Source organism: Gallinula chloropus (genome assembly GCF_964237585.1).
Source record: "Gallinula chloropus genome assembly, chromosome: 5".
Lineage (NCBI taxonomy): Eukaryota > Metazoa > Chordata > Aves > Gruiformes > Rallidae > Gallinula > Gallinula chloropus.
In genome coordinates, this window is record NC_140090.1 from 25,085,999 (window position 1) to 25,104,515 (window position 18,517).

The window sequence follows — 18,517 nt, forward strand, 5'->3', positions numbered from 1 at the left end:
TTTGATACCTGTGACAAGTAGCTCAGCAGTACTAGTTGCTTGCCCAGATCCATTGGTGGCTTGTACGGTGTATCTGCCACTGTTTGCTTCTGTCACGGTGGGGATCACCAGTTTAGCGCGGCCATCACTAAACGAGATCTGCACACCGGGCAGAGTTGCAGCAGAGAGAACCTGGCCATCCCGATACCAGCTCACCTCAGGAACTGGGAAACCTAAAGAAAAGGGAAGACAAAAGGAGATTAAGATGCTCTGAAATTCCAGATATCCAAATTTACCACAATATTCACTCGCATATACACAGACAGACAGTTATAGTGGCGTGTAATGACATTGGCACAGACTTATGATTATATGTTCAGTGATGCAGTGGTGAAGGAATTGCGTTTTTATAAAGTCTTTCAAGTATAGAGAGCAATAGGACAACTGCACAGGCTACTGCATTTAGGAAATCAATTGAACAACAAGCAGACTGCAGTGTCTGGCAATCCTGTTGAGGAATAAAAGTTCATCAAAATTATGAGGGTCATGAATTGATGCATGTGATGAATTTTCTTAACTTATTTAATAGTATCTAATAAGTATTGCCAATTTTTAGATTCTTAATGGAAATTCTCTTTGAGGTGTTCTACTCAGCCAAATTTATTGAGCAACTGAAATCCATTTGACAAACAGGTAAAATTTTTATACAAGCCACATAAAGAGAATGGCTAATTTAAGGAAACAGTTCCAGCTCAAAGTCTTTTTTTCTAGTCCTAGAACACAATTCTCCAAACTTAATATCTCTCCAAATTTACTTCTTGTACTTCTCTACTTGAGCCAAATCACCAGTTGCTCTGCACAGGGGCTCAGGGATGAGAATTGAAACTGCACTTACTACAGCTGCTCTAACTCCTCTCTGTGGTTCATAAAACCCCAGGAGCACAGAAGTCTGCTTCCTTTCTAAAGTATCCCTCCTATAAACTCATTTAATTTTTTAGGGTTTTAATGTGCCAGGAAATAAGACTGTGAGACTAAAATGAAAGAGAAGCTGAGGTATGTAGCTGAAGCTTTTACTGGTTGTCTGCAGTCACACCAGACTTGCCTGGCATGGCAACCAAAAATCACGTTGCCAAAAGCAAATTTCCTGAAATATTGACAAAGTGTTTTATTTTCTTGCTGCAGAAGAATAATACGCTGATGAGAAAACATGGGCTTGTGTGGTAGGTTGGACAAGGCCTGCATTTTAAAAATTTGAGTTTATTTTGATGTCTCAAACCAATCTGTTCAAGGGATCCAAAACTATCAGCCATTTTGGATATCTGAGCCCAAAGTCATATTAAAAGAAACTCAACTTCACAAATTTACTAGCACTCTTCTAGTCCCGTGCCACAGAGATGGGGATTAAAGGGTGAGATCTACCCCAGAGTACAGATATTTTTGTGTGGACTATATGGAGTAGTGTTGCAGTTTTGTGAGGCTGTGCTGCTGAGACGGTTTCTTTAAGCAGCAGTTACAGTTTTCTGCCAGCCTAAACTATAAACAACGAGCAATTCAAGGCCAAAGTCGCATCCCAAGAGATAGACAAGCACCTCTGAGAATCACATATAGGAGAAAACAACCCAGAAGTAGCTGCATTTTGCCACCGGAGAAGGGAACGAGAAGATGTAACGAGCTGTGCAGACACCAAGGCCAGAGAAGGGCGGGGGAGGAGGCAGCCCAGGTGCTGGAGAGAAAGATGCCCCTGCAGCCTGTGGAGAAACCCATGGAAAAGGCCGAGATCCCACCTGCAGCCCGTGGAGGGGCTCCATGCTGGATGGAGCAGGTGGAGACATAGAGGAGATCCTGTGACCCTACGTTGGAACAAGCTGCTGCCAGCACTTGCAGCCATGAGGAGAAACAGAGACGTATAGGAGACACTGTGACCCTACATTGGAACAAACCCCTGCCAGCAGTAGCAGCTCATGGAGAGAAACAGAGACACAGAGATGAGTGAGAGAGAGATTTGTGCCCGAACAGGTTTGCTGGGGGAGGCTGGTGACCCCACAGAGGACTGGGACTGAGAGACACTGTGATTTATGACTGCCTGCCATAGCAGTGACCCACGCCAGGGCAGCTGGTGAATAGATAAAGCCCTGGGGAAAGGATTCATGTTGGAGAAGTTCATGGAGGACTAACTCCTGTGGGTGAGACCCCACTGTGCAGAAGGGGGAGGGTGTGGAAAAAATGCCCTCCCTACCCCCGGCCAAGAGGGAAACCAACAAGCAAGGGACTGACCGAAGCCCCCATCTCCCAGTCCCTGTCCCCCTGTGCTGCGATTGGGGGGAAGAAGGGAGTGAAATCATGACTAGAGTGAAGTCTGCTAAGAAGGGAGCGGGGAGGGAGGTTAGAGGTGTTTTAAGATCTAAAGAGGAAAACAGCTCATGAAGAAGTAACTGAGAACCCCATTTTTTTTCTCAGTCCCTGCCCCCTGTACTGCGAGCAGGGGGAAGAAGGGAGCAAGATCATGGTTAAAGGGAAGTCTGCTTAGCATGGAGGGGTGGGGGAAGGTGCTACCGAGAACCCCATCTTCCCCAGTAACTGCCCCCCCCGGTACTGCGTGCGGGGGGGAAGAAGGGAGCATAATCCTGACTAAAGTCTGCTAAGAAGGGAATGGTGGGAGGAAAGTGTTTTAACATCTGGTTACGTTTGTTTTAAGATCTGGTTGTGCTCTCAACTCCGTAATAAAGTAGAGTAGTTTTTCTCTTCTTCACTTTGTGTTGAGTCTGTTTTGCCCACATCACTGCTGACAGAATGATCTCTCCCTGTCCTTATTTTAACTGCTGATCCTCTTAATATATATATATTCTCCCCTGTCCAACTAAGGGGAATAATAGACTGACTTCGGTGGGCATCTGGCCTCCAGTCAGGGCTAAACCACGACAAGTTGGGACTTACTATTATACATGCCCAATTGAGTTATAATTTGAATATTAAATATTAGGACATTCTTTGTCTTAATGTGCCCATGCCCAAACTTTACAGCCAAAAAGAAGAAAATTAACCTTAAGTGCCTCAACTTCGCTTCTTAATTGTCTTCACTGAGATTGTCCTGACAAGGATGTAAGTGACAGAAACCACCAAGCTGCCTACAAACCACGTGCTGCTTTCACCACTGTGCAGACTGTAAAGGCTGGCTTGCGTTGGGTAGAACCTGAAAATTTTGGTTGAAAACAAGCTAAGCAGGGTACGTGTTAGTTCTGAAATGAACAGTGTTCAGTGTTTTATCGGAGCTGGGGAGACACAAGGATGGGCGCAGCTGTAATGCCAGCAGTATGGCAGACTTTTTTGACAGTGACGCACTGTCTCATGTTCCCTCTGTCACCGCTCAGGCAGCAGGGCTCCCCCTGCGATGGTGCTCTGGCATTTGGTGCTTTTAATCTCAGGGCTTGCGTGTTCTGCACTTTCTGAACACAGGGGGAGGTACTGGGTATTTTTGTCTGATATCAAACCTTTGTAACACGACACTTAACTCAGACTCTGATAAACCAATATAATCCATTTGTTCGAGCTTGCAGACTGCAAAATTGCGTCTCTGATGGTTGCTTTGCTCTTTTTGGTACTCTTAGATTAACCGAGCTCTTCATGTTCGAATTGCACCTCTGCATTAATACTTGACTTGTATGTAGAAGGGCAGTGATATCAGAGATAAACAGAAAGCCTGAATTTCAAATGAGTAATAAATCACGACAGATAGAAAGGGCAGACATTGTAGCAGAATGGATTTGTGTGGTCCATTATTTATGCGATTAGTTCAAGAAATGAAACTTTCACATTTTTTATGCATTAGAAAAAATGAACACCAAACCACAGTCAGATTTTTCAAACTTGGTGGATGCTTTTGGGGCAGGAAAGACATTCCAGAGTCTTACAATGTTCACAAATATGAATATGATATATGCTATTAAAAAAAATACTGTATCTCCACTTAGGAAAAAAGCAACTTCCTCTCCCAAATACTCCATGATATCACACAAATGAAAGTAGCAGATATCATGCACTGAGCCATAATATTAACATCCTAACTTGTTCTGGTTATATATTTCTGTATTTACAGTAAGTGGAAAGAAACTTTTCACAGAAAGATTATGGTGTACAGACAACAGGAGAAGGTCAGGGAAATTCGCTGTAGAGGGCCAAATAAAAGAATAAGGCATGAAAAAGTGTCATGGATGCATGCTACAGGACACATTCAAACACTTTGTGTCAACCTTGTGTGAGCCAGTGTTATCAAAAGGGACCAAGGAATGGACCATAGATGTCAGAGATCTTTTTAGTTGGACAGATCATGTGTTTGCACCTGTCACAGAGCATCTGGGCAGTGTTTTATGGTATGTGGATCATCACATTGCTAATGCCTGTAAGACAATATAACTCAATCATCAGGAACACGTGTCATTTCTCCTTAGTCACTGCCAAGGTCAGAGGCACTCTTAGAACAGGGCGTTGGCTATTTGGTAAAGTTATCTCAGTGGTCTACATGGGATTTTGTGAAAGATTTTTTTAATTAGTGTGTTGACTGTCAAAATGAAGCATCCTTTAAAATTACGTGTCATCTTTAAATTGCATCAACAACTTCAATTGTATTAATCCAGCCTCATACTACCATCATGATCACCAACACAACTGCTACCTCACAAACTAGGGTTTTCTATCCTTTTCAGTTGCCACATCAATGAAGAGTGAGCCTATGCCTCACCTTTTGCACCTTGTCTCCTCGTTCTGTCTGATTATCATCCAAAGAAGATTACTTTCTCTGCACCCATGTGAAGTTCCCTTATTAGCACAGTATGCATTTTGACATGTACACTTTGAATGCTATTTCCCCCCCGTTCTGATGGTTCTAACATAGGTGAGCACTGGACACTGGTCCCATTGGCAGGATGACTGGCTATTGGCTGGGAAACCTGGTGAATTTATGCAGTGTGTTTGTGAACATCCAACAGCACCTCATAGTGCTGATTACTACCATAGATGTGGTATAGATATTCATAGATATCCATAGATATTCACATTTCAACACTGATTGCTACTCAGGGCAGATTATGAGCTATAAAAAGTGTTATAATTTTTCTTAGCATAAGCATTACCAAAATTAATAATAATAATAGAGAATCTTTCAAGAATGAATCAAAGCCTTACCACTTATATGAGCCTCAAAGGTTGCGGCACTACCCTCCAGTGCCACAACACTTTGTAACGGCTGCGTAAATGTTGGTGCTTTTGTCGTCATCTTTACAGGCACTCTGAAATCAACAAAAACATAGTTAGATATCAATGGTGAAATTCTTATTATATTCACATTCTTCTTGCTAAGTTTTAGGAACATTTGTAATTATTATCATAATTTTCTCTTCTCAGTTTTAAATCACAATGACCTGGTGAAAAGTGAAGACTTTAGGTTTTGTCAAAGTTGTAGAGCAAATTAGTTTTAGGGCACATTTGGCTGAGTTGGATGTGAAACTGTTTTATTTAGTGAAGCTGTGAGCTGGCATTACAAGTATGCAGCAGGAGATAAAGCTCTGCTTGACTCATTGCATGACCTTGTGCAGGTCAACTGGTCTCATTTTCTTCATTAATTTCCTTTAAGCTAAAGAGAAAATAATATCCATGTAAAAACTTCTTTTAATTATTTGAAAGTGCTCTGTTAGTGCAAACTATTTGCATTCCCAGTAGCAAGACAACTGGGTCCCTACATAGAAACTGAGAATAATATGAAGGTCTACAATCTATTTGGCTTTTAATAATTAAAAAGAAATTCAGGAGGCTCTCTTAAAAGCAGTGAAATAATTCCATTTTACTAGTGAATAATTTTGTTTTACACAGAAACATATTGGCATTAAAGATGCAGATAAAATTCTACTCTTTCTTAGAGAGTATCTCAGTGGAATTTTGGATATGGGAAGGCAGCCACCTTCGAAATGTGAGCTCGGATATAAAGTAGCCACTGACACTGATGGTTTGAACAACTGCAGATCCATGTGAAATCTTAAGGAAAAATAGTTCACTATCTCTTCCTATACCACAAGACCCTAACTTGAAATAGCAAAATACCACTAGAAAAGCCTCTGTATCAGGAGTATTTTATATTTGCTTTAACATATTTATTTACTGATGTGGAATTATACATGGTTTTTTAAACATAGCTAGTATTTTTCTTAATAGCATCATAAATCTATTAAAGTTACAGTTTTTCTCATTAGAAAATTCCCCTGAGACCATTTAATTTCTCACTAAACAAGGCTTAACCCTGTATACTTTTCAGGCCAATCTCACTCATATATTTACTGTTGTTTACTGTGGCTTTTGTGTCTGATTTTGTAACAGAACCAGGCTTAAAAATTAATGAGAAAATTAAGTTTCTTTCACTATGAGCCAAACCTATGCTACCTTTCACAGGGGTGAAAATTCTTCATGAGTTCATTCATTTGAAATCAGTGCTTGATGCCTGCATATGGTAAGTGCATATGGGCAGAACTGGATATTGTATTGGCATCTTGTGCTGCTTTTTATTGCCTTTACTGTTTATCTGGATGCTTGTTCCATCCTGACAGAGGAACAGTCTTTTATCAAAACTTTCCAGATTCAAGGGTAGGGGTAAACAAGATTAAATTAGCAAGAAATGACTAGCATTTCATCCTAACACACTGGTTTTCTGAATGGAAGACGAAGACAAATGTGTGTCACATGTAATTCACTAAGTTCTACTTCATCTATGTTTTGAAGTTCACCTTACAAGATAACTAAATATTATGAAAGATATATATATATATATATATATAATGAATTCAGGAAATTATATATGTATTTCCTGACTTCATAATAGATTTTAAATCATTCAAGTGGAATTGTCATTGAGTTCACACAAAGTTTATATATTTCATTGTTTAGGCAAATTTTGGTGTCAAAGATCTGATCTTATAAGGCTTTCTGTATAACTAGAATTGAAAGTATGCATCTGAAATGTCATGTTCCAGAAATAACCTTCCCAGCTACGAATGACAGCAGACAAGTGTTCCAGAGCTGCCATGTAATTGATACCTTAGCAGTTGATTCCCTTAAAAAGTCATCAGTGCTTAGCTGATACCACATGCATCTTATCAGAGCTATTCCTGGAGCTTCTCAGTTTATCTCTTGGTGGCATAACCTTGAACACTCCCAACAGAAAGAAGTTTTTAAATTAAGCAGATGTTTCCATGCACTTTTCAAATCTTAATTTATATAGTCTTTAATGATAAATATGCGAAAAAACTTTTTGCTGAGTGGTACCAAGGCTTACTCCCATAAATCTGAGATATAATATTGCCAGAGAACTTAAGTGCTCTGTGTCTATACTCTGAAATCTATCCCCCCCCGTGAGCAAATTTATAAGCAATAGATCATATCAGGATTATTAATGACTGATAAAATACTCTTTAAACTAGCAGAAAAATGCTACTAACCTGATCTCTCAAAGTGCCTGTAAGAGTGGGCTAAGCCCAACGGAATCTTCTTGAACGACGTCCTTATCCAGAGTAAGATTTTTTAGACAATCCCAGCATGAGAATTGTAGAGCCTCTAATCATAAAAACAAAACTACACAGTCTTGACAGTGTAGTTTTGTTTTTTTTGCAATCCCTACACCCGAGGCGAGGCGGGGAATGCACGACTGCTCAGAAGTGCTAACATAGTTGTTTTGCTTTATATACCCCAGCTCTGCTGACAAGTCTGCCTCATCATGTCAGTACGAGTTCTGATTGGCTTCCTGAAAGAAAGTATCTTGTGAGAGGGGATCCATTTGTGTAACCATACACCACCACTTGCTTTGAGTGACAATGCTAATTTTGGAAGCACAAAAGGGAAGCACTGAGGAACATCATCTGCTCCAAAGATTTTGATTTATAATTCAATTTTATTTGTAATGTGTAGTTTAAAAAAAATTTGCAAATTTCTTAAGTCATAAGCACAGGACAAAGAAAGTAGTAAAGAAGAGTTTCAGCAAAGGATATGGACAAGTCAGAAGTAGTTATATTGGTGAGATTCAGCCTTGCTTTCTTTCATTATAAAACATCCAAGAAGCTACCAAATGCATCTGTCAATCACCAGACTAAATAAGTAAGCCGGATTCAGACATGTGGCTGCACTCTATTAGAATACACTAAATTATTATTTTCCATAGCTTTAAATTCTAAAATTTTTTTTGGTAATATATAGGTACAGCACTCAGAAGTTTTTTGTTTCCTTTACAATTTTGCTCTTGGATGTTTGAAGCAATTAAGCTAAATGAACAATAGCATATATTTTGCAGAAATATAAATTTTTTGAAATTGAATTTTGTGAAATTAAATTAGCAGAGACTATTAGCATAATTTCTAAAAAAGCATATCCTAACGGCTTTTTTCTAGATGTGTGGAGAGACCATGCAGTTCATCACCTATGGAAGAGCATACTCATTTGTGAACTTCCACTAGCCCAGCTTTGCTGGTTTATGCAGCTAATTGTATCATTAGATTGGTCACCTCGGAAACAGAGGGCAGAGTTAGAAGACTACTGTCATCAGTAGTTGGAACAGAAGGTGTTTTGCACATCACATCTGCTTGTTTTCATTGTCATCATCTTATTGAAAAATCCTTTTTCTGTCCCTATGAGGTGGAATATATATAATGCCTATCTAGAAAACTCTTTAAGGACATAACTGGCTCATAAGACTACTTATGTGCTTAAAGTCAAGTATGTGCTTAGCTGTTCTGGCAAATGGAGGACCTCAGTCTCTTGTTACCAAGATCCACATTGAAACAGATCCTCCAAGTACTTACGAGAGCTATTGTCATAGCAACTTTGCTCCTGGTAAGATAGGAAGGAGCCCAATACTTTCCTAATATGAATCCCATCCCTCAACCAAAGGGCTCCAGTAGACACAGAACGCCAAATGTTAAGGAAAGTCCAACTGGTGAAGGTGCTTTCAAGGTCTCCCAGAGGATACCTGCAGAAGTAAACACAGCCTGCAGTTTTGTACTACCATCTGCACTTGTGTTTGAAAACAGTCTGAAGGAAACCACCAGCAAGAGCTTGAGAAAGTGCCAAGAGGAGACAATACCACCGCTAGGATTCCTGTATTGCATGGTAGCTTGCAGTTCTAAAAGAAACATGAAAGGACATATTGCTATGATCTCATAAAAGAACTTCAGACATACGATTTGTCCTTTAATTATCCATCCCATAAAGTGTCAACTTTATGTCTACTCTTGGCTTGCAACAGTAACAACAGAAACTGGAGGAATAGCCTCTAAATGGTACTAGACAGACACTCGCAGAGGTTGAAAGTCAGAGTACTATGGCTGACCTAGGACTTTTTGTTGTAAATAGGTGTCAGAGAGCCTAATCTCTCTGTATAAAAGTTAGTATGATAACAAATGTTATTCTATGCACTAGTGCAGAGGACAAGTTCGCTTCTATCAAAAGACACAAAATGTCCAAAGAATTCTATGTAAAGAGCAGATAATTTCTGATTCTAAATAGGGACTTGCTAAATTAGCAGGTGCTCATTTTTCTTTCTAGTCAAAAACTTAAATACGCAGAGAAAAATCAAACATGGATAAAGAACACAGGCTAGTATCTGCAAACTTAATAATCACAGAGTTTAATGATGATATCCAAGTCAAACAATGAAAAAGTTCACAAACATTTGATAAGTTCTAAATGACAGAAATGTGCAAACTGTCACAAGCTATATGATGGCCAAATTCAAACTTTTCTATTTTGATCAGGTCAACAATGATCGGTGACAATAATAGAAAATTACAAGGAAAATAATTGCTGCATTCAAATACAAACCCAAATATATTGTATTTTAAAAACAAATAAATTGCTTTTTTTTTAATTTTACATTTACTTTTTAATCACTGTTAAATTTATTTCCATTCCAACAAAATTTTGTACCATCTCAACATTTTAGTCTTGCTGAATTTGCAAGAAAGACTGAACAGTAGAGTATTTCTCTGATGCTTTCAAGGAAATGTAAATCAATGATATCGCATGCATTCTGTTAACAGAATGACTATCAGCCCAGTATGATTTCTACATGGTTAATGTCACACAGTTTAACCACAGAAAGGCAGATTAACGACTTGAGCTTTACTATTGCATAGCAAAGACACTGTTGGTAAAAACAGCACTATTTCTTTGCTCTAGGATCAAACAAAAGTCAGATCCAGATAATGAGAAAGACATTGTTTTTAGCATTTGCTTCATACAGCTACTATTTTAAGTAAAAACTGTAAATCAGCAATGTTACTGTAATATAGGTATTACATTGTAGACCAACAGTAAGAAAGAGCAAGCAAGCTTCAATGAAGCATTGAAGCACAATGAAACATTGTGGTGTGGATACCAGCAACCTCTTTGTATCTGATTCACTATGATTAATTATAATAATCCTATTGACTTGATGAGTGTCACAAAAGGAATGCTTACTTCAGTAGGCCCACTAAATGCTTTCCCTCCTCCCACCCACCTTCATCCTTTAAAGCTAGAAAAAACTACAAAATTATTCTTTTAACTGTCAAACCATTAAATCCTGACCAGAAATCAAAGCTCATGTCCACCACCTTCATCAGCTCCTCTTTCCCTCCAAAACCTACAAGCAGACCTTTGGAATGACACCTGTAGAACCTTAAATAAAGGCTGTAAAATGCATTATAGTCACAATATGCATGTTTGTGTGCTGCACATGGCTTCTGAAAAGCAGCAGCATTTTCAGATGCTAGTGTCTCTTATCTGAGCTATTTAACTTGTTATGCAAGTTATATTAATTTTTTCCAGTACAAACTAAAACTTGCTCACAGAAAGTTGTTTTAGTTGTTACCAAAGAAGGCACTGTCAGTTGCTGTCAAATCAGAAAAGATCACTGAGGCACTAAGCAATTGTTGAAACTACTATAGCTATTTCACATGTGAACAACTTACTGGAACTGCGATGGGAGTTGAACAGGTATGGAATTAACTATTCCATACAGGGTCCTTATTCATTAACTTTACATTGGTAGTTGCCACTCATACCATCTCCCTGGAAATATGTAAGGAAGACATATACAGACATCACTTTTTCCAAGTTCTCCTTGTAAATGATTTATTTATGTATCATCCACACACAATTGTGTATGTAGAACAAGGAAGAAATAAAACATTACTTAACAAGTCTCCTTAGAAAGCAGGGCCCTGCTAACAAAACCTAAGATTCTAAGTGAAGAATATATTTACTAACTGTTCCACTTCCTTCCACAAAACAATAATTAGAATCATACCACTGGGAAAAAAATTAACTAACATTGAAATAGTGCTTAGCACTTAATAGATACATACATTCTGCCAAATTTTGCAGCCCTTCTAACAAATTCATGGGTATCTGTGATTCACAAACTAAAAAGAAACAAACATACTTACCATGCTTCATAAAGTGATCACTTGGGAACACTTGGAGCAATAGCTGCATTCCTCATTGGCAAAAGAAGGTTGCTGGGTTTTTTGTTTATCTGTTTACAAACACCAGTTTTTACTATTTTGTAAGAAAAACCATAGGTAAGACCAGATACACAGATTTGTGTTTTGCCTCATGTATTATTTAGAAAAGCATTAACGCTTTTTTGTTTGGTTGTTTTTTTAAGGAAAGTTGTGATTTGTAAATCAAAAAGCCCTCCTCAAATACTTGAGTTCAAATTGTTTTTACAGGCTGATAATGAAGAAGGAAAAGCAAAAACCACCTTTATTTTGCTGAGGAATCAAGATCTGAATTCTACACCTTCACTTTTACAGGGTGTTTTTCTAAATAGGAAGTCATAAAATGCTGTATGTATGGATTCCAGCTGGTAAAAGAACATACATTCTAGAGGGGGTTACATTCTTTTTGGGATGTATGGTATGTACTTTTTCTGTCCTCTGAATGTGACTGCAGTTAGAAACACTATTTTCAGTGAAATATTTCAATCTAAACATGTGCAAAGGAGGGCTGTATTCATTGGAAAGGTAACTGCATGGGATCCACAAAGTGCTCAATATTTGTCTGCATTCTATTTTGGAAAAATCTGTTTGTGAGAAACACTGGGGTAAACAAGCAAGGCAAGAACCTCAGTCCTCAGCTACTATATTTATGGGCACATATACACAGCCTTGTGACTTTTCTGTGGGCAGGATGCCACTGACTTCCGTAACGTCAAGCAAGTGATTTATGCAATCAGGTGAAGACATGTACATGATATTTTTTTTCAGCTCATTTCCTCTCTATGCCTGTACTTTACTTCAGGGATAAATTTAAGTTTCTACCAGCCAACCTGCATCTTGTTGGAGACAAATGTTAATGGTTTAGCATTATGACTTAAGCAACTCTCTGTTATTTCAGTCCCAATTTTGCACAGATGACATTTACCTGGATGAAGTGTGAAGTTGCTGCACTGCTTGAACCCTATCTGCTCTCCATGAGAAGTGTGAATGTGTTGCTGTGGTATACAAACCCAGTGTAGGTTTAATCAATATTTATATAAAGAATGACAACATGCTGTGCGACACAATACACAAGTACCTGTGGGCAAGCTGTAAGTCATGCACTTCAGCAGCAGACTGAGTAGCATGAATCATTTGTAGGACTTTGAAAATCTGAATCAGAAGGACCAAGCTGAAGAACTGTTATTCCTAAATCCAACTAGTTGTTCTGTTGATCATTGTACCAGTGAAAGGACCATTCAAAATGGGATATTTTCTGAACTACTTTTTTCAATGCTCTGCAAGGAGCTTTACAATTAAGTGAAAAAGACACCTAGAGTCAATTCAAGAGATGGAGACAAAAAATTTTATTATGCTCATGACTATCCTACAATCCAAAAGATTCAACTTCAGTTCAGGTTTTCTTTATACACTGAATGGATGCTGTATGTCTTGAGGAATTCTATAATTGGGAAGTCCTTGGTTAAACTAAGGATGTGGGTATCCCTTCCTAGTCCTCTCCTTTAGACTGTAATGAGATGCATCAACTGGAAATGGACTGCTTTCTCACAGTAATCCAGTCCCAAAGCAGAATCAATGTAGCAGAAGAATTCTTCATTATGTCACCTTAAAGAGACTCCTCTCTTTCCTGAAGACAGTATCAGTAGTAAGCATACATTAGACAACACTTGCTGTTGTTAGTAACCATTCATTTTGAAGCCCAGTCCCCTTAAAACATCTTAAAGCTTTTAGAAATAAGGTAATGAACAATGTGAAATAAGATAATGAATACGGTATTTAATAAACTGGAGAGTTCTATGGTTATAAAGGCGTTTTAAGTCCATTTGTGTGAATTCTCTGTGTAAACTGGTGGGAAAAACTATCAATGGATTTGATGGAACTGATGGAATTTGTAGAATAAAGCAGTGGGTGCTGATAAATCAATACCTGCAATTGTAAAGGCTAATGTAACCTTTTTCCATCATTCTCTTACATTAGATTTGTCCAACAAAACCAGAACAAAACTGCAAGAAATAAGAAATCACTAATAAATGCTGTGCATAGGGGAAATTTATTAATTATTTATTTATAAAGAAACCAAATACAAAATGTAACCTACATAAAAATCAAATAGTACTCAAAGACTCATGTTCTCGTCCTCCATTGCAAATACCTACTAATAGACACAGCAAGCAACACAAACACCCTCATGAATCAGAGACCTTGCAGTTTAGTCCATTTTCTGATACTCTGCAGCAGGCTGGAATAGGTTAGGATCATGTTCCATATTGAAGCTAATCTCTGGTGGCCTCTCAAGTTCAAGATACACTCCTTGAAGCCAGAGTTTCTCTTTAAACCTGTTTAAAAAAGTCAGTTAATATCACCTATATTTTTAATGGTGGTAGCTGCAGCATTCCCTTTCTTGAGCAATGCTGTGGTATTTGGCATAGGTTGTTCTTTGTGAACTTGAGACAATACGAGTTTAGAGATCGAATAGTGATTCCAGATAGATCATACATTCATTATATTGTCAATAACAAATAACCAGAGTGCATTTGAGTTATAAAGAACAGAAGAGAAAAACAAGGAGAAATTTGACCTTTATGTATGATCTACTTGTTTTAATCACACTGAATTCTCTATGTGCCCTAAGTTAAATTAACATGATTTGCATTTGACTTTTTTTGCTTTGGAATATCTGCCATTTCATAGAAATGTAGAAAAAAAATGAGCAAAGCACATGGAATCAAAGCTGAACATGGTGCAAAGCAGGCAGGCAGCTTTTGATGAAATGAGAACAGCTTTTGAATCAACATATGCAATAATTTTCCTTTCCTTTTACATGCTGTTCTGTTTAGACAGACAAACCTCAGGAACTTCTAGATGAAAGAACACAACTCTTTCTTTTTTCTATGACTTTCTGCCATAGAATTCACTGTGTATGAAAAGTTCAGATAATATTCAGACACTTTTGGGCAAAAAATGGGGGTTTATGTGATCAGTTTAAACTTAACATCTTGAGCAAACTGTGAAAGACTGGCCTGACAGCAATCCCACAGATTCTCAATCACTTTCCAAGGTCACATTAAGTATCAGTTTTTTAAAGCCATGAGACTCCTGGAGCCTCTTTTCCGTGACATCGTTCCACACACCTTCCAGAAAGCAGGCTATTTTACTGTACAGTCATGAAACCAGCTTTTTACTGTAAAACAGTCTTACCAGTTTCAGAGTTATGTAATAAACATTGTCAATAGAATTTTTCAGTGACTGCAAATCTCATCCCTGCTACTTTATCTTAGCTGATGTTTCCAGTGAAACAGTGAACTAACAGTAAAGTAAACCAGATTGGTAACAGTCCAGGAGTATGAAAGGTCTAATCCCTGAATACATTACTCAAAAGACAGTTCTGGCACCATAAACTGCAGTAGGCTATCAGAACCTAAATTCAGAAGACAAGATTTAACCTTGTGTGAGAAGTCACCACAAGAACTATTCACATTCTGAAATTGCACAGTGGGAAGTTTTGTCATCTTTAATAAATTACTGTACAACGACTGTTCCTGTTGAATTAGGATTGTTACTTATTCTTCTAAATAAAATGCTTACCTAGTAGAAAACTTTGTTCCTATATTCTGTTACTGAAAATTCATGTTCATGAATTTGCATCAATTTGAACTTCTGGAATAATTCATATCTTTCAGCTATTCAGTCTTATATTAATGTCTAGATTAATATATCTAGACTTTAAAAAAATATATGTCACTAAACTAAATGCCTTATTGTATGAACTCCGCTTTCTATTGTATTACAAAGTCTTTCATCTAACAGAGCTGATGAAGAATTAAGTGTAAAAGGTAGTCACACATTATGAACTTCATTTACATTATGGAAAAATTAATAGGACTAGGAAGACTGTTTGATGTGTGCTTTGTAAGTTAAGGTACTTACAGCTACTGGAGTATTATGAGATGTAGCAACAGAGTAAGCTGCAAGTTACCTTACTGGAAGATGCTTAGCCACTGGCCTTTCATTTTGCAGATAATGAGCGTCGTGGGCTTGTACTAGTTTAGTTGTGGTGACATTCACTTCTTCTGAAAAGTATCCGTCTTCCCATTCGGATTTAGCCTGAGTTACAGTGGAAATTTCTTTGAGTTTATTCTTCTCTGAAACAAAACATGTATGTTAGTGGGTGGTATTCATTTAATATCAAAAAAATGTGCATAAAGCATGCATCTGGCAGGATGAATCACCTATCACGGTTACAAAAGCAGAACAGCGCGCCTTTCCAATTTCATTGCTGGCAACACAAATGTATCTCCCAGTATCAGCAAGGACTACATTTCTTTTTAAAAGGTAATAGGTATCTCCTAATTTCTCAATCTGTAAAACAGTAGAATGAATGGAGATTATTATTAACACATTATCTTTCTCCCAAAGAATATTGCAAGAACATTAGAACATACACTTATGTCTCCAGATACCACTGGGATATCATCCTTCATCCAGCAGACATGTGGTTTGGGCTTTCCATGTATACTGCAATGCAGGATTAAATCTTCTCCTTCTTGTAGAGTTCTATGTCCAAATTTTTGTACAAAGTGTGGCTGTTTTCCTTGTACTGTAAAAAAATAAATTACTCAGTGTATTGTAAAAGGCACAACAAAAGCAATAGAAGAAAAAAAAAAACATTCACCATATTGTATGACAAAGAAAGCCTTGGTTGATGCCTGGAACTCAGAATAACTTGTTTGCAAGACAATTAGTAGGCAGATGCTGTTTATGTATATAACAAAGTTTATTGCAACACATGGATATTAAGCACCCAAGAATTTCACGCAATGGAATAGTGATATTAGTTCCATGGCAATACTAAAGAATCACATTATTTGTGGAGATAGTAGGAAAATTGAAAGTAAATATTCTACAAAAATTTACAGTGACACAGTGCGTTTAGTACATTGTTGCATGTCACACTCTCCCTTCACTTTTCCCATTCTATTCTACCAGTCAAAAAACTACTGAAAAAAAATGTTAAAATCTAAGTTTGTAACAATGTAGAAGGCCAGAATGTGGCCTCTGTACTACTTTGATCAAGATCATTATTTTGTCCATCATTAATACTACCAGATCATCCAGTACAAATCTGATTCCAATGAAGCATGGGTAAATAACTGCATTTCTATTTCAATAACTAGAGCACACAAGCCTGAGTTTGTGCTGGCTTCATGCCAGATGACACCTGAGCCAGTACAAGGCATGTCTATTACAAATCCATCAAAACTGTTGGAAGAAATTTCCATCATCAGCATCAGTTTGTACTGAACCAAAGCACTGTTTCACATGACATGAGCTGCAAAGCTGGATTTACTGGATCGCTGTAACACTACCTGAGGTCCCACTTACAGTCCTCCACCAGGGCCACAGTACAAAAGGCAGCAACCTCCAAACTCAGACCGAGTATTCTTGACACATGGATCCAAAGCAGGAGATGTTAATACATAGAAAAGCACACAAAGACATACACTACAACAAAAATACACATTTTCCTTTCCTAGCACATAAACAATATCTTCTTGTTGTTCTTCACTATAAAATTGTACCATGTGTTCATAATATTTAACCAAAGTAATCACCAGCCTTTTCAGAAACCGAAAGTTACTGAAATGTGTGACAAACAACAGAGCTTGAAACTGGTCTCAGCTATGCCAGCATCACTCCACTGTTTTAGGAAGCAATTTTTTTCTTTATTCTATTGTGAAACAAAAATCTGCATGTTTTGCAAAGGGGATTAGCAACTTGTAAACCCAAATATGTTGAGCACATGGTTATTCTTGACAAATGTGGGACTGTAAGCATGGTGATGTTTTCACCCACCATGTTACTACATCCACTACTTAGACGAATTCTTACTTGCGAGTAGCATTTAAGCTTAGTTGCATTTACATTCTTCCTATGTGCTGCAGGACTGAGGTCAAAACAGAGAGCAGAAGCACATAAGTTTTACTCTCTCAGACTCTCACTAACCTAAAGTCTGTATTAACCAATCCCAGCGGTTCAAACAACTCAGTTCTTAGGTGCTGAAAGTTAGCATGCATAAGCTCCCACCACCATTGCATTGCATGCACCTGAAGCACAAAAATTTGCTATCTGCATCTTCATCCAAAGCAAGAGAACCAAGCTTACACACTGCCTCCTCTTTGCAGGCAGCTGGCAATAACTCACAAGCAACACACACGTTCCTGTTGAAAATGTTAAGTGGGCATCAGCCACTCCTTATGAAAAATTTTGGCTAGATTCCATCACTTGTGTAGCTTATATTACCTTGTAAAGTCAGGCTGCATCTCATACGAGGATGGTTTTTACCATTTAAAAAAACCCACACCACATACCTGGGTGGAACTGTGATCATGATCAGCCCCCATCTTGATTTTATATTAGTAAATCAGCATAAAAATGAAAACGACCAGTTTCTGAAGAGCAAAAGGAAACATATGTCCAAAGAAAAACACAAAGTGACAGTTATTACAACTCTTTAAGACATGGACTAGAACTCAACTGGGAAGGAAAATCTGCTATAAAAGAAGAGTTCATCTTCTAACAGCAACCTTCAAAACAGAATGGATTGTTATACTTCACCAATATTTTTCCTGTGATACCGTAATGAAATGTCAGAATAAGCTAAATCAGCTTCTCAATTTAATTCTTTTCTTTTTTGGCTGGACATCCCATGAACCAAAAAGGTTAGAAGGAAATGCAAAAACTGCAGGTGTACATCACCTGTATCTGTTGTTACCACAAAGCTTTCACTTGTGCTCCAAGTCTCTTACTCACAGGTAGTACCAGGTGAAGACAAACTTTTCAGCAGCCACTTTTAATTACTTTGCTTCATAGGTATTCTTAATCTATTTACTCTGTGTATGTAATTTCCAATCTCTGATATCTTGAAATGTGATATTAGCAATTTTATTTACTTCCCCCTGTGTTTTCTAGGCTAGTCTGAAATTCACACCATGCTTCTCAGAGACTTTGGATTTGCTCAGCATTGATCT

The 18,517-nt window shown here is 37.8% G+C and overlaps 2 protein-coding genes across 2 annotated transcripts in view; both read right to left on the bottom strand.

The window, feature by feature from the left end:
- The window catches only part of TTN (titin), a 239,952-nt gene extending 232,306 nt beyond the window's left edge, over nt 1-7,646 (bottom strand). The window contains exons 1-3 of the mRNA XM_084264549.1: nt 7,458-7,646; nt 5,158-5,261; nt 9-212 (exon numbers count right to left, since the gene is read on the bottom strand). Coding sequence (XP_084120675.1) covers nt 9-212; nt 5,158-5,248 — 295 coding nt within the window. The 5' untranslated portion in view covers nt 5,249-5,261; nt 7,458-7,646. The remainder of the gene's footprint in view (nt 1-8; nt 213-5,157; nt 5,262-7,457) is intronic.
- A 6,052-nt stretch (nt 7,647-13,698) lies between these two features.
- Nucleotides 13,699-18,517, bottom strand: part of CCDC141 (coiled-coil domain containing 141) — a gene marked incomplete at both ends in the record, with an annotated part of 81,932 nt that continues 77,113 nt past the window's right edge. The window contains 4 exons of the mRNA XM_084265765.1: nt 13,699-13,825; nt 15,466-15,631; nt 15,719-15,848; nt 15,932-16,086. Of these exons, the coding sequence (XP_084121891.1) occupies nt 13,699-13,825; nt 15,466-15,631; nt 15,719-15,848; nt 15,932-16,086 (578 nt within the window). The remainder of the gene's footprint in view (nt 13,826-15,465; nt 15,632-15,718; nt 15,849-15,931; nt 16,087-18,517) is intronic.